The 16557-nt window shown below is 44.8% G+C and overlaps 1 protein-coding gene and 1 long non-coding RNA gene across 6 annotated transcripts in view; one reads left to right on the top strand and one right to left on the bottom strand.

The window, feature by feature from the left end:
• The window catches only part of DENND1A (DENN domain containing 1A), a 268662-nt gene that overhangs the window by 192269 nt on the left and 59836 nt on the right, over positions 1–16557 (top strand). For all 5 annotated transcript variants that reach the window (XM_082208835.1, XM_082208833.1, XM_082208834.1 and 2 more), the window contains one exon: positions 5537–5662. In XM_082208835.1, the coding sequence (XP_082064961.1) occupies positions 5537–5662 (126 nt within the window). The remainder of the gene's footprint in view (positions 1–5536; positions 5663–16557) is intronic.
• LOC309523394 lies at positions 10547–14664 on the bottom strand. Its single transcript, XR_014215347.1, has 2 exons — positions 14097–14664; positions 10547–10692 (listed from the first exon to the last, which is right to left on the bottom strand). It is a non-coding gene; the product is annotated as an uncharacterized lncRNA (long non-coding RNA).

Genomic DNA, 16557 nt, shown 5'->3' with positions numbered 1-16557 from the left:
CTCTCACACACACACACACACACACACATGAATATTTGCTTTTTCACGTTGTGGGCATTTAAACTTGCTGAGTGGGTCACATGAGTGCAAAGCTTCTGTTTTCTTGATTTTTTTAAAAAGTAACTTGCATTTCTTTCTTTATTTCCCTTTCTGATATTGTGTTTTGCAAAGGAATGTGTTTTTCTTGCTTTATTCATGTTGACAACTAAAAGCCTTGGATCTAATTAAAAGAATTTCCACTCGCACCTCTACTGAACCATTTCATTATGCTGCACTGCACAGATTGCATTTTGAAACATGGTGATAGCTTAAGCCTGACCTTTAATCCTGAGCTGCCAAGAGTATAAAAATCTTCTCTAAAAACACTTCCAGGATTGGCTGCGTGTTTCTGTGCCTGCCTGGGTAAGAAGCAGCCCCTGTGTGTAGCGGCTACCGTCCGAGTTGGAAAATATGCTTCCTTTTGCTTAAGCAGAGCAGCTGAGCGGAGGGTGACTGTCTCAGCTTGTGGGCAGCGTTTCCACAGGAAGGGGGGCAGTGGGGCGGGGGGGGGACACTTTTGGCAGCTGGCCTCTTCTTTGACTTGGGACTCTGTTGCTTCCAAGCAGAGAGGGCTTGATTTCTGCCAGGAGCTGAACCCCAGAAGCTTGTTTCCCATTCGTAATCCAGTTTGTTTTATTTTTATTCTGTAAGCCACCTTATTAGGACCGGGCCCTAATAAAAGGCAGGCTATGAATTTGTATGTGAAATAAATAAATCAGCTGATTTATGGAACGTGTAAAGTAAAAGTGAAGGAGAGAGGGCCCCTGGGCCTTTGCAGTCTGTCCTTTTACTCAATGCAGAGCAAGGAGAGCTGATGGCCGCCACACATCTGTCAGCTGCCAAGAGCTAAGTCCCTGCAGAGAAAGTGGGTTCCCACATTCCGAAGCACCAGGCCTGGCGCTTCCGGGGCTTAGGGCTGGAAATGAACTTTGACCTGAGCTACCTCCCCGAGATGCCATTTGCTGGCATAGACAAGGACTCACAAAGTGTGTTTGGGTTGTTCAGACCTGTGCTGAGTTGGGGGGTTATGTTTCGGGTTACAGAGTAGAAGACATTGGCTTTTAAGGCCTCTGGGTGGACAGTGTGGACCCAAAACTGTTCCTTCTATCTCTTTAACACCTCGTGGAATGCACACTTTAGTGCATTTTTGTTTTTGTGTTTTGTTTTGTTTTAGTTTACAGAAAGGAAAATGCAACTCTTGGGGGGGTGTAGCAAGGAATAAGGGAAACACACTTTTTTGTTAGTAAATGCTTTATTTACTGCTTTCTTCCTCCATAGTTGTACAAAAAGTAATGCAGAACTGCCCTTTTGCTAAACAAATCAATGAGAAAGAAGTGGCCGTTCTGCTTTGCTTTATGCTTCTGGAGTAATCTTGGTACCTTCCAAAAATGTCCAATGTGGTGGTTCTCACACAACCAATAGTTGCATCAAATATGACATTTTTTGCAGTTGCTTTCCACTCAGACAGGAATCCCTGATTTAGATCTGCATATTAAAGTCCTCTCTGTTTAGCTACTATCTTAAAACATGCAGAAGATTAGAGCTCTGAGGCAAAAGAGTTTCAGCACCTGTTTCTGGAGTATCTCTCTTAGATGCTAAGAGATGTATACTTGTGAGTATCATCAGAAACAAATGAGTCCCCTGTGGAACTTGCTGGTAGTCTTCCCCCGCTCCCAGGAATCATCTCTCTGCAAGGTGCATAGACAGTCTGGACATTAGCTAAATGCTTCAGTAATCTTTGAGTGCTCACTGGAAGGACAGATCCTGAAGCTGAGGCTCCAATACTTTGGCCACCTCATGAGAAGAGAAGACTCCCTGGAAAAGACCTTGATGCTGGGAAAGATGGAGGGCACAAGGAGAAGGGGATGACAGAGGATGAGATGGTGGGACAGTGTTCTCAAAGCTACGAACATGAGTTTGACCAAACTGCGGGAGGCAGTGGAAGACAGGAGGGCCTGGCGTGCTCTGGTCCAGGGGGTCACGAAGAGTCGGACACGACTAAATGACTAAACAACAACAACAATCTTTGCCAGGTCCTGTGCTGGTCAGGCAGTGGTTTCCCCACTCCCTCTGCCACTGGAGCTGCTGATCAGAACAAGAAGTTGTAGGCAGTTCAAGCCACAACACAGTTGCAGGATTCTGTCCAGAATCCTCCTTGCCCCAGCCAACATGACACCAGTGGGCCTTTCTCCTGCCACCCCCTGCTATGAAGATCCCGGATCTGCTACACTCCCACAGTTTAGGCAGTGCAACACAGAGGAAGCCAGCCCTCTGAATCTCTGGCTGTTGGCTTCTTCTTCTTCTTCTTCTTCTTCTTCTTCTTCTTCTTCTTCTTCTTCCTCCTCCTCCTCCTCCTCCTCCTCCTCCTCCTCTTCTTCTTCTTCTTCTTCTTCTTCTTCTTCTTCTTCTTCTTCTTCCAATTTATATTCTGCCCTTTATGTGAAGATCCCAGGGTGATGTATGACGTTAAAAACATAATTTACATAGCATAATAATAAAAGACAATTTTAAAAACCACAGAAATAAATCATAACAGTACCCACACATTTTAAATGGCCATAGATGGTTTAATAGGCAAAGGCTTCGTTCAGAGGGATCTAAAGCCATGTAATGTTGGTGCCAGGTGAGCCTCTTTGGGGAGAGCATTCCACAAATGGGGAGCCACTACCGAAAAGGCCTTATTATTGTGTTGGCCCCCTTCAAACCTCTTGGGGAAAAGGGACACTTAGGCCAGGCAGGTATATGGGAGAGAAAGAAGTCCTTTCTACTTCTTTGTCTTTCTCCCATCCTCAGCCCCTTTCTACTAGCTTTCTACTAAACGGTGCACATCTTCATTGTAGCCACCCTAACATGCCTTATGGCTAATCAAGATAAGCCCCTGCTGCTCTCTGTGGTGTTGCCTTGTGGTCAGAGGCACCTTCATGACTTCAGCTGAAGTCCTCCTCCCTGGTAAGGCAGAATGCTGGTTCCTGCTGTGCTTCAAAGCTTTGCGAGAGCCCTCTGCCCCATCTGGATCTGGAGAGGATTTTGCCAGTTGACCTGTTCAGCTGTTGGCATTAATGGAAACAGCAATATAGCCCCTTCTGATAGAGCACACTGATAGAACACACTGGCTGTTCTTTAGGAAAAGGGAGCTAAAGAGGAAGGAGCTGGCTTGTGCTCATTATTGGAGCTAGTAACCCCCTGGGGCCAGCTGAAGTTCCCCCAAACTTCTTACCCCATAGCCAAAGAAGGGAGCACAGCCTGTAGTAGAGTTGACCCCCAGAATCCTAAACATCCTCCTCGTCTTCTGTTATTTGCAAATGGCCAGTGTGCTTGATCCGCTCTGCAGCCATGCAGATCTTGAGGAACTCAGTTGTTAAGACACAGAAGTTCTCTCTGCAAAGCCTGCCCCCTCTGCCCCTGCAGCCTCTCCCAGGTCTTCCATCCTTTAATCTACTTCTGTACTTCAGCAGCGTAACTCAGTTGCACGAAGGAGGAACAGGAAGGAGAGCAGTTTTTTCCATTGGTGGGAACACTTCCGGTCTCAATCTGGAATGCCCAAAATGTGCAGTCACCACCTTTGTAATGGTTGCAGATGTTCAAAGGCACAGTGTTGCTGGTTTTTTAAAAGAAAATAATATAAAGGCAGTGGCCATTTACTGAGGGGGGGGGGGTGCTCTATGAGTGAAGGTGGGGCTCAGTGAGGCAATTACAAAAGTGTGCATTAATATACAAAATACATTTGCCAGCTCTCCTTGATTACATTAGAAAGAAGATAACTGCTTTCTCTCAGCTACACTGTGTAGATATCTAAATGCCAAAAAAGACATTTAAATCATCTAGCCCGACTATTTTATCTGGAGCATAGAGCACGATAATGAATGAACAGGAACCTCTGGTTTGTGCCTGGAACACCAAAGGCACATGATTCAGGTAACCTTGAAGGCTTGTGTTAATTTTGAGAATTTGTCAGTGTAGGAAGGTGTGCAAGTTGATATTGCTCAGTTACCATCATGGAGTACTTCTTTGTGTAAATGGTAATGAGACCGTTAGGTCTGTGTTCACCTGAAGTGCAGCTCTGTGAATTGGAGGCAATTAAACACCTCCAGGATGAAAGAGAAAGGGCAGTGAAGGTTAAGTGAGGAATAATCTGATGCACAGGTAGCGAGAGCCTTTGAGAAGTGAGGAAGTAAAGAGCTGCTTCCAAGGATGAAGATGTTGTCGTTGTCAATGAGCATTGCACTTTATATTCCATGGTGGAGCAGGATGATACCCCTGCCTTTTAAAGAAATGATCTCCTTTATAATTCATTCGTCGCAACCAGGAATTTCCCCCTCTCCCTCAATGTTTGCAACGGGCAAAACTCTCTTCCCTCTTCTGAAAATACTTTGCAGGGTGTTGTGAGGATCAGTAACTTCGGAATTGTAAAGCGCTTCATTCATTCATTCATTCATTTAAAATCTTGTTTCCTCACCTCTATCCAAGCCTGAGGTGATTTACAGCTGTTTAAAAACTTTAAACACACACAACATAAAGTTAATTATGATGAGTTTTTAAAAAATCCCACTATGCATTCCCAAAAGAGCAAATTTGTTCCATTTTGCTCCATTGGTGACAGCTTTCATTAACTGGCTAATAGTACAGTTCTAAATGTGTTTACTCAGAGGTAAATCCCACTGACTTCAGTAGGACTTAGTTACTGGTACATTTAAGATGGAAGCCAATTCTCTCCCATGAAAGGCACCCTACACTTATCCTTTCCTCAAATGGATGGACTCTGTGATTCCTTTTGAGAACGTCATTCCAGAGCCTTAGGGCCACGGCAGTAAAGGACATGGTCCTGACTCACAGTGGTCAAAAGTTTATGAAGCAGAGTCCTTGGTGGTGATCTTAATAGTCAGGGATGGTTTGTGTCTCTTCCCTGGCCCAGCCCAGTCTCTCCTGTGCTGACAGCCGCGATTCTTCTCCAGTCCTGATCTCCTGTCCCTTTTAATCAAGAGTGGGGCAGAGCCAGCAATGAGATCTGTTGCTACAGTGGTGCCCCGCAAGACGAATGCCTCGCAAGACGGAAAACTCCCTAGACGAAAGGGTTTTCCATTTTTGCGTTGCTTCGCTAGACGAATTTCCCTATGGGCTTGCTTCGCAAGACGAAAACGTCTTGCGCCTTTTTTTTTAAAGCCGCTTGAAGAGGCGCAGTTGCGACGGACCGTGCTTCGCAAGACGAAAAACATTGCAAGACAAAAAGACTCGCGGAACGAATTCTTTTCGTCTTGCGAGGCACCACTGTATTTATAAATAATAATTATTGTTGCCATTAATATTATGTGATAGAGAAGCCATTATCTTTCCTTCAGTATTGAGATAAAAGCTAATGAATGCGAAGCGCAGTTCCCTTCCTCTCTCTGGCCACAGCCACCCCCACCAGCAGTGTCCCTTCGCCGCCTTGCTAGTGTGTGCCGTCTCCCGGCTTGTCTTCCTTGAAGATAAATCCTCCTTGTGTGCCATGTGCTTCCAGGTCTCTGCGCTGAAGAGCCGGTTGAAGAAAGTCTCCATGACCACAGGAGATGGTGTGGCCAGGGCGTTCCTGAAGGCCCAGGCTGCTTTCTTTGGGAGCTACAGAAATGCACTGAAGATTGAGCCCGTAAGTCGTCTGCCCGCTCTTTAACACAGAGCTCTATTCTCCACAGGTTGCATTGGTTTGGGTTATTTATTTTTGTTTGGTTAAAACTCTCTCACACACCAACACACAAAAATGTATGTCCACCGCTTTTTGCCAGAGAAATATATCCGAAGCAGTGTGCAAAAACAGTAAAACACATCATCAGATGATGATAATAACAATATACAAGCAAAGGAATTCAGCGCAACATCCACTGAAGGCAGGTTTATGTGCTAGAGTAATATTAATAAGGAAGGCTAGGTGAACAAATATTTATTTCTTACTATTATTATTTTATTTAGAAAATGTATAATACGCGTCCTGTTAAAAAATGCAAGCAGTGTACAGATACAATTATAGATTAAGCATGGCTGAAATCCACAAATTGAAGCAAACTCACATAAAATCTTCATCATTAAAATGAGGTTTGTTTTAAAAAAAATTATAGAGGAGTTAACATAGCTAGTGCATGCCTGATTTCTGGTTGTGTGATGCCATAGAGCTGGTGTTTGGTCACTCAGTGCCACTGTGGCAAAGCTTTTGCATTTTCCTGAAGGTGCGGCAAGCAGGACGGAAGAATGGGGTGGAAGTATTGGAGAGTGTCAGAGGGGGAGGGAGAATCCAGTGAGTAAACAGGAATCTCCAAAATAGCTGCTGGGGGAGCAAAGGGCAAATATCCCCAGACTGCACTTAGTGCAAACAAGCAAGCAGCCACTGAGGGACTCCAGAACGGGGGGGGGGGGGGGGGTTGGGATTGGGGGGGGGGCTCTTGGCAAGGGTGGTGGGAGGAGGCATTTTCAGCCACATGGGGTTTCATGGAATTGGTCAGAGACCCATGCGCAACGCATGCAACACAAACAAGCCTGCAAGGATCCCGGAGTGCTCATCGCGCATCCAGTATCAGAGAGAACGGAGCCTGGGGTCCGCCTGCGATTCTCCATTAGCACGTAACAAATTATTTGTGCTTCTGAAACAACAAAAAAAGAGGAAATGGTTTATCTTAACTCCTCCTGGGAGCACGTGTCGCTCTCGCCTTCTCTCTTAATTGCTCGAATAAAATGCTGTTGAATCAGCAGGACGTTCTGAGTTTATTTTCCTCCTGCATAGCGTGGAGTGTACCTCTGACACTGAATATAAGAGCAGATGTATTCGTGTGTGTGTGTGCGTGTTTCTATATGGCTCATTAAAATGTCAGGTGTAAGCATTATGCTTCTCAAGTCCCAGCTGTAGCTTTAATTCCCAGCCATGTAAATAGGAGCTCAAGGCGCACGGAGGCTGCTGAACTCTTAAACCTCCCTCATCCATGGCAAGCAGCAACCAACCTTTTTCCTTCCTGGAGGCAGTTCGTTTGTGTTCCCTGACGCTACTCCTGCTGGTTGCCTAGCAACTTGAGGAGGGTGGGTGCCCATACTGTTTGGGGTAAGTGGGGATTAGCCAGCCAGATAGATTTATGTTAAATAAAGATAGCCGCTTCCTGGAGGACTCCTCACTAGGCAGTGCTCAGGAGGCAGACTGCCCCAGAGGAAGGCTTAGAACAGGCTCTCCGTGACCCTTCACCTTCTCAAAATTTGCTCCTGGGCAGAGTGGCTTGTGGCAAGAGAAATGGCAGAACCTCTGTTTCAAATCCTTTCCCCCAAATCTGTGATGTTCTACACATTGGAAGGAGGGCACTCTGGTCTTGCTTGGAGTGGGGGAAGGGGACGCAGGCCTCTGGTTGACTTTGCTGGGATGCTCATGGCAAGATGTGACCTGTTTGGATAGAGGGACTTGGGCCCAAAGGGGTTTGCACGGGAGAAGTCCCTGGTGAATCGTGCCCTCAGTTTGCATGATAACTTAAATCGGGTTTAGTGGCAGTTTGGGAAAGGCAGGCCGCCTCGCTCTCTTTCCCTCTCTGGGTCAGTGAAGCCAGCAGTCTGAACTGAGCTTTCCTAAAATAAGACCGGAATCATTTTTTGCCCCTCGCGGTTTAAGGCAAGTCGGGCGAGTGCCACTCCGTAAATACAACTCTGCGCATTTTGCTTTCTAAACTGTGAAATGTTAAAGGTTAAAAAGTGATTTCAAGCATTCTTCCTCATAAATAGCCATTTTAATTACTTAATAGTGTGGCGATTAAAATATTTATAGCCTTATTGCGCGCTGGTGGTGGAAGGGGAGACGCTGGGCAGCCCCAAAGTGTCCGCTAGGAATGTGTGGTGCTCTTTCCTAGAGTGACACCTAGTGGCCAGAGGCGGCAGCACTGCGTCCAGTTCTCTGTACAGCAGAAGCGGCTCTTGCTGGTGTTCAGAGCCCAGGCATAGCCTTTTCCTTTAAAAAATGAGCAAGTCTGTGTGTTTTGGGATCAGGTAATTAAGTAAATGCAGCTAAAGATCTGCAGCCAGAAGTTTGGCTAATAAATTCATAGGTTCCCATTTGAGGCTTTGGGGTCCCAGCCTACCCCAGAATTCCTCAGCCCTCGACCTGCCCACCCATTTCCTTCCTGCCCCTATATAGTGCCCCTCCTATATATAAGCTCCGCATGAATATTCCTCGTAGCCTCCCTCCCTCCCTGACCCTCAAATCCCTGCCTAGGCCTTTATTTCGCTTCCTCCTCCTACCAGTGGTTTGAAGGGCTCCTTAGGATAATTTGTTCATTGCGCACGCATCCTGATCTGCTTGCACAGAGTTCAGACTGTATCCAGTTCTTGCTGAGCATTTCTTCCGATTTGTTTGTGCTGCTTTTATCCATCTTTCCATTAATCATTTGACCACCCCACACTTCTCAGTACTTCTCCGTATCCCTTTCCTAACCACAAGAGTTCTGGGGGTTTTTGTGTTTTGCTTTGTTTTAAACGAGTTGATTCTACTGGAATTTTGCAAACCTAAACCTTCAACATGTGCTTGAATCCCTCTTGCGAAACACAGACAATCTGGAGGAGGGGACTGAGTCCAATTGCGGATGTCACAGGACTCAGAAATAGCCTTGTGTGGAACCCTGGAGAACTGATTCTGTTTAGCATAGACAAAGCTGAGCTAGATGGATGAACGTTCTAACGTTGTGTAAGGTTGCTTCATTCTTCTGCCTGTCTACCATACAGCTTTTCCTGCCCCTAGTGAGGTTTTCCCCAGTCAACCGGGCAAGGTTGGAATATGGGTTAAAATTGGATTCAGAAAAGAGGCGGGTGATAGTGGTTCCGAATGGTCGCAGGTTAGATGGAGTCTCCCTGACTGTGAGTGATGCAGGTTCTCTGATTTTCCGGAGAAGCAGTTTGGAGTCACTGCCTGGAGTGCCATTCCCCATCCTTAGCTCAGTGGAGGGCATTCCCATTTTATGGACAGGTCAAAACGTGCAGCATTGATCTGCCATTTTGTGATTTTTCTGTTTCATTGGAGGTTTTCAAGCAGAGGCTTTTGGATGGCCATCTGTCCTGGATTCTTGAGCTGAGATTCCTGCATTGTAGGGGTTGGACTAGATGACCCCCAGGGTCCCTTCCAACTCTACAAATCTATTATTCTATGATTATTTGCACTGTGCTTGCAGTCAGGCTGCCCTTGAAGATGACACAGACACGTCAGCTACTGCATTTTCAGCCCGTTTGATGCCACTTGTGCTGGCTACTGCGTTGCCTGTGGGCCCAATTTGAGGGTCTGGCTTTGACTCTGGAAGCTTTGCACCCTTGCACCTCAAAGACCATCTCCCCCTGCTTGCCTGCTGAGATCCAGTCAAGAAGCTTAATTGCCTTTGTGCTGTCTTTAACAACCGCGGACCCTGGTATATCAGAGCCGGTCTTATACTATCGTTGCTCCAAAGCTATGGAAACTTATTCCAACAAAAGCTAGGCCTGCTCCCTCGACTTTCTTTTCATAAACATTGCAAAACTTTTGAAAAACAGATTAGCATTTGGTTGAAGCTTTTCTGCGGCTGTTATTGTCCTGATTGCTTGATTCTGCTAATGCTTCACTGTTGCCTGTATTTTCAATTGTTGGTTGTAAATGGCCTTGAACACCAGAAAAGTGATATATAAATATTTTTTATATCTACCCGATTTGGCCTTGCATTCACCCCCCAAAACCTCCTCTTAATATTCTGTGCCATTGTTGAAGCTTTCCATCAGAGGATCTCACACTTTTGGAAAAGTTTTGTGATTTCACACAGCTCAGGCAGACAGCAGGTAGGTTTTTTAGCTACCTGGGCTGATAACTAATAATGTAAGGAGACTAAAGGCTGCATGCATTGCCCAAAGAGAAGGCTAAAGTGGAAGTCTCCACTTCCTCCCCTCCACACACCTTTTTCCCTTAAAAAAAATAAGGCCCAGCCAAGGTCACTTCAGATTTTACAAGCCAGGTTGTCAAGGTAAACAAACCTTACTTTATTTGCCAAACACTTGGGTTTTGGTGGTTTGTTTTGTTGTGGGTGGGGTTGAGAAATAAGGGGTCCTTAACTTCCATCTTTTCTTCTTGGGTTTGCATAATTTGTTTAAGTCCAGTTTTGAAGGAGGTGTTGCAGAGAGTCCCTTAGAACAGGAAATACTGACACATCCTTCTAATTGGTACCATGATAAGAGTCCTTTAATTGAGGGTGCTTTAATATTGTAAGACATTAAAAAAATTGGTTTTGACAGCGTAGACAAAGAAATTTTGGGATGAATGAATGCATAAACAAATCTGTCTTATGATTATGGATGTGGCTCTGCGTTTTCAGCCAGTTTGGGCCTGGCCATTATTAAATCATTACAGCTGTCTCGTTGAGGATATGGACATTTATTCTGTAAGAGCAGTTTTGAATAAAAACAAGTTTTGATTTAAAATCAAACTGAATTTGTGGGTTATAGCAGGCAAACCTGAAGGTGAACAAAATTTTGAAGGTGAATTTTGGAGACAACGGAGAGGTAAATGATTTGGGTTACAGTAATATAAAAGATGCAGGCGGAAACGACTAACAATCAGACCCACAACGGGGAGGAGGGAAGACCCGGAGATCCCATGGAATCTTGTTTCTGTGATGTATGTTCGATATGTGGCTGCAAAATTTTAATCTGAAAAACAAATAAAAAAAATTATTTTAAAAAGAGAAGATGAACAAAATAGTTAATACATTTTGTACAAACTATGACTATGCTTTTAGTTAATTTATTTTTGCAAAAATCATCTGTAATAAAATCTGTGTTAGATTATGATTACCAGCCCTTGTTGATCTGACCTTACATTGGTGTATAACAGCAATGTGCTGTTTAAAAGCGTTATGGCTGACTCCTTGATGGCTCCGGATTTTATTTAGTTTGAATTTAGCTGAAAATTTCGCTGGTTGAGATGAAAGGCAAAACGTCAGAGCATGGAAGTGGATGCGCCTTTCCACTCCTGTACACATCTTGCTCTTCCCTTGATGAACCTAATTGCCAATTTGCTAAGGCCGAATAGCAGGATTGCATGTTTTATTTTTAGTCCTCCTCAAACATTGCTTCAAGATAGCGCACAAATATTGTTATCCAAATGCAATGCAAATGTTGGTTGCAGTTGCTAACTGCAAGGTTAGCTGCACTGAAGTAGACAACGAGACGATGAACAATTTAGTATGACTTCCTCTTGCTCACTGGTCTTCAATCAGTGGGTTGCACCCTGATCCAAGGTGGGCCACAACAGGAACGTTAGCGCCTTGTAAATATACCATAAATGATTAAGAAATGGGTCCCCGGATGCATGTTTGGGCTACAGTTGGGTCCTGGTTTTGAAGGGCTTGAAGATACCTGCTCTGGTTGACAGCCGGCTGGATGGTCCTTTCAAAGCTGCCCTAGAAGCTGCTCTCTGATCTGAAAGGAAGAAGAAATGGGCATGGAGGAAACATCTGCACTAGGAAAATCTGTGCAGATTTTCTGGAGATTTGTTATTCTATTTATTTAGAAAAATGTGCATACTGCTTGTTTGTAGTAAAATTTCTCAGTGGAAGAGAAAGCCATTTCTCATAAGTGGCTCTTTGTGGTTTTAGGTCCCCTAGAGACCTACCCCGTATTTTTCGCTCTGTAAGACGCACCAGACCACAAGACGCACCTTGTTTTTGGAGGAGGAAAACAAGAAAAAATATATTCTGAATCTCAGAAGCTAGAACAGCAAGAGGGATCCCTGCGCAGTGAAAGCAGCGATTCCTCTTGCTGTTCTGGCTTCTGGGATAGCTGCGCAGTCTGCATTTGCTCCATAAGACGCACACACATTTCCCCTTACTTTTTAGGAGGGAAAAAGTGAGTCTTATAGAGCAAAAAATACAGTAAGTTGTTGAGTTACTCTTAGTCCTGTGCAGTAGCCTCAGCCCCAGAGCCGTTCTCAAATCCTCTACCTTTTCTTAACATTTATTGACTTTAGTTGCATCAAAAATCTTGTGTCTTTATGGAAAACACGGTATCTTTGTTCTGTTTAAAAATCGGTGGGAGAGGCAAACCTTCGTTGCAGTTGAGCCCCTTTAAAGCTTCTGCTGTGTCACATCGTAAGCAAATGGGGTAGCGAAGTCAGAGCTTTCAGGGGTCACTGATAGCAGATAATGCAGTGTGGGGCTGTGGGGCAGTGATGGGGAAGCGGAGGCCTGGTCCGAGAGGCCTGTGGCGAACATGCTGCCGAAGCCGTTGCATGTCTTTGCCATGGGTGTGACTTCCACTGTGGATTTCGCAAAGATCCAAAACAGACTTGTGATGCACAAAAGCCAACTGAATTATCAGTGGATGCACATGGAGACCCTCAATGTGAGTGGGAGATGGGGGCAACCCCGCGTGGGCTCTGGGGAGAGGCTGTTCTGCGGGGTCATTGATTGCCATGGAGGGCTGGCTGGCAACTGAGCATTCACACGTGTCCTTTAGAGTTGGTGAAGTCTGTCCCTTAACAAAATGTCTAACCTGTTTATTAGCAAATTCCGTAAAGCATTTCTGTCTTGTTTTAGAGCTTTAATATATACAAATTTGACATCACACTAGTGGATAGTCTGTGCTTTCTGTCGAGAAATCAAGTCAAACAAAGGTTATCAGCAGAAGGCCTCTCCTGTGCCTCACCTACCTCTGTCTGTGTACAGTCATACCTCATGTTACGGACGCTTCAGATTACGTGTTTTCGGGTTGTGGACCGCTAGAAACCCGGAAGTACCGGAACGGGTTACTTCTGGGTTTTGCCGCTTGCGCATGCGCAGAAGTTCCAAATTGTGCCTGCGCAATTGCGGCACTTCAGGATGCGAACACTGCAGGTTGCGGATGTGCCTCCGTCCGGATTACGTCCGCAACCCAAGGTCCCACTGTATGTGGGACACAGAAAGAGGGCCTTATCTCTAGTCACACACCTAGGCTGTGGAACTCTGTCCGAAGAGAGCAATGTTCTGTCCCCTTTTTGTTGGCTTTTGGCCGACAGGAAGGATTTTTTTGGGGGGAGGGGGAGTCTTTGGGTTTTGACCATCTGCCTCTTAGGTTTTATTCTGTGACTGCTTTTACTGTGTTTCATGTATCTTTGTGATTTCGATTTTGTTAGCTACCTTAGACTTTTAGCATAGTTAAGGCATAAATATGTTTTTTTTAAAACAAACTAATAATCAGACCTGGAATTGGCTTCAAGGGTCATAGAGGTATCGCTAACTGTAGTCTGCAATGATGTAAATGGCTGTGGGGCTTTGATGGCCGTGTCCATCTCAGAGTGGCCAAGAGCAGGGTCAGCGGTGGGGCACAGGCTTGGCTTGCATTGGTTCCATTCCTGGCATCACCAGTGGAAGGATTATGGGCAGCAGAACAGCCCGAATTCTGCTATGGCGTTCAGGGTACACAGTGCTGGGTTACGTGAACCACCTGACTTTGTCGAAGTGCTCATTTTGGCAAGGACTCCACAATGGTGGGACTAGGTTAAAGTTACCAGATTTTTTTCAATGAATCTGGCCAGTGGCGTAGCGTGGGGGTGCAGGGGGGGCCGGCCGCACCAGGCGCAACATCTGGGGGTTAGGGTTAGGGGGCGCAAATCCACGGGTTAGGGGGCGCAAATTACTTGCCTTGCCCCGGGTGCTGACAATCCACGCTACGCCACTGAATCTGGCGACACACTTCAACTTCAATGGATTTTGTATGGAGACTGATTTGTAAATCTGGGGACTTAGACTAGGTGCTACGAGAGACGTGGGTGGAGCTTTGAGCATCTTCTAGAAATTACATTTCTGATTGGGGCAGCTTTTCAGTTGCTGGAATCAGGACAATAGAGAGAAATGAATTTTGGTATATTATATACAGTATGTTGTAAACCTCTTTGAGATTGTTGGGTTTTCATACAACCAAACAGTGTATAAACTGTATGAATAATAATGATGACAACGATGATGATGATGGGTGAAGCTGCTTACCTGAATCGTGTTTGTATTTTTAAAGTGAGAATGCTTTATAGTTTCAAGCCGTTAGTTTGGATCAAATGTAAAGCCTGAATAAATACTCACTGAGCAGGGCGGAATTTGCCAAGCACTCCTCCACTCCATTCAGCTTCGCTTTCACTACTGGGAGAAGGAGAAATAAAAGGCCCCTCCTCATTAGTTCCTTCTTCCTATGAGGAAGCATCTCCCAGTGCCTTTAATGGGAGGAAATATTCCTGCAGCCGCTGGAGCATGGTGGAGTGTCAGCTGTCATTGAGACATTCAATTGGAGCTGAACTTTCCATATGCCTCAGCCCAACAAGGGGCCCCCTTCCAGCCTCGGGAGGTTTTGTTTGTGGTTGTATTAATCCGCCCTTGAAGGGTTGATTCCTTTTCACTGCTCCCTTGGTGTGTCTGTGGGTGGAGCTTTGTGACAGGGGCTCTGAATTCAGAAGGAGGCTGCGTTTATTAACTCTGAATCAATTAACCCCAACATTAAAACTGGGCACATCCCTACCACACCTGAGCACAGGATGGCATAGGAGAAGTTTACTGCTGCCTTCTTAATTTTATTTGAGGACACTTTAAAAAAAATCCCCAGCCTTTTTTTGTGGCGGGACTGATGATGTTTGCCTTCTGGGAAGATGCCGTGGAAGTAAAGTAATAACCATTTGAAAGCCTCTTTAAATCTCCCCGTTACTGAAGAAGGATTTGGAGAGCGGGAAGTGGCAGTGTAATATTTTAGCATTAGTGAAGAGGGAATTTAAGTGTTCAGCTGATAAATTATTCTGCCTTGACTCCCTCACCTGACTTCCTGTCTTTCTGCCTTTGACGTTGCCAATGGACAAGCTGAAGCTAAGCGGTGGTGGTTTGCCTTAGACCATCAAAGGACAAGGCTATCAAAGGCCACGAACCACCTTGGCTGTTCTCTGCCTCCACAGCAGCCTGGCTCCTGAATACCAGTTGTTGGCAATCACGCATGCGGAAATGCTGTTGTGCTCAAATCCTGCTTGCTGGTTTCCCATCTGGTCAGCCCCTGTGAGAACAGGAGCCATGGGCCTGATCCAACAAAGCACTTCTTGTGTTCTTACCTAGTTATTTACAGCAGCGGTGGAGGGAGCCCAGCAAAACGAACCAGAAGCCTGTTGCTGGCAGGGCGCAGGATCACCGGTTTGACAGGTGGGCAGACCCTGCAACAGTTCGACCCGGCGTAATTCAAGTCAGTTGCAGCTATTCATTGTAGCAATCTGCCAATTCAGATCATTAATTAATTAATTTTATAATGAATGATTTTAGAGTGTTGTTTATGCTATACTTCTATACTGTTTTATTGTTGTTAGCCACCCTGAGCCCGGCTTCGGCTGGGGAGGGCGGGATATAAATTTTTTTTTTTTTTATTATTATTATTATTATTATTATTATTATTATTATTATTATTATTATCAACAGAATATGTTAAATTAGCAATATTCCCTGAAGGAAAAAAGAGTTGGTTGAATTAATATGGCCATGGATAGATTGTAGGTGTAGATATGTTTTTGGATCTATGACTATATAATGAGGTGTGCATTGCACTGGAATTTTTGGCGAAGCCCTTGAGTAAATCCCTCTCAACAGAAATGAGGCAAGGAAAGCAACAAGCACCTTGTGCTGTAAGAAAAGAGTCTTCCCACATCAGCCAGGAAACATGGGGGTCCCTCCTGGCCGCCCAGTGGTGGGTGGAACCTTCAAGACCTGCCGTGCCCCTGAGTTTTAGCAAAGGGCTGGGAGTGTGAGCTTCGCTGTGGACGGATTGGCTGGATCACGCTCCTCAAAGCAGCTGCTTTAATCTAGCGGGGGGGGGGTGTCCTAACTGAATGTGTTGCTTTCTCTTCTGCACTTTTCCTCACAAACTGACAGATTTTGTGTGTGTGTGCATGTGTGCTATGACTGAAATATACATTTTGTAAATGGTAACTTTTTCTTGCTATTTAAATAAGCTGTGTATGTACAGCATGAGAGATTTATGCACATAACAGCTGGGAAGCCGCTTTCTTCGAAATTCCAATGGGTGCAAAAATGTCTTTCTCAAGTCACAGGAAGTGCATTGTGAAATAGACACTTCTGTGGTAATTGGGAGCTCCATTTCTGTCTTCCCTCCATTAATCCTCTTTTCTTTCTTTCTTTCTTTTTTTTTTTGGAATACAATTAGCGCATCACATGCGCTTCACTTGGCCTCCCTTCGTTTACCTCTGACACCTCCTTGATGTTTAGATGTTTGTTTCTCTGCTTTGAACTCCCATCATTGGTAATAAAGACAAACAGGGTTTTATTAATAAACATATTTCCTATTAAAGAGATACAATTAGTGTGCATTGTTAGGCAAAACTATATACATATTGAAGTGGGTTTAAGTCTTTTACTGATTTGTTCAGGAGATGGCAAGAATTGTGAAAAGATTTTGGAGTTAATATCCAATGAAAAGCAATTCCTGGGGAAAACAGTTAAAGGATGATATAAAAAGAAACCTTATATAAAACGATGACAACTCTAAAAATGCATAAATAAT

The sequence above is a fragment of the Podarcis vaucheri genome, assembly GCF_965113315.1.
Source record: "Podarcis vaucheri genome assembly, chromosome: Z".
NCBI classification, from domain to species: Eukaryota; Metazoa; Chordata; class Lepidosauria; order Squamata; family Lacertidae; genus Podarcis; species Podarcis vaucheri.
Note: the sequence above shows the minus strand (reverse complement) of the source record. Positions and strands in the feature narration are given on the sequence as shown.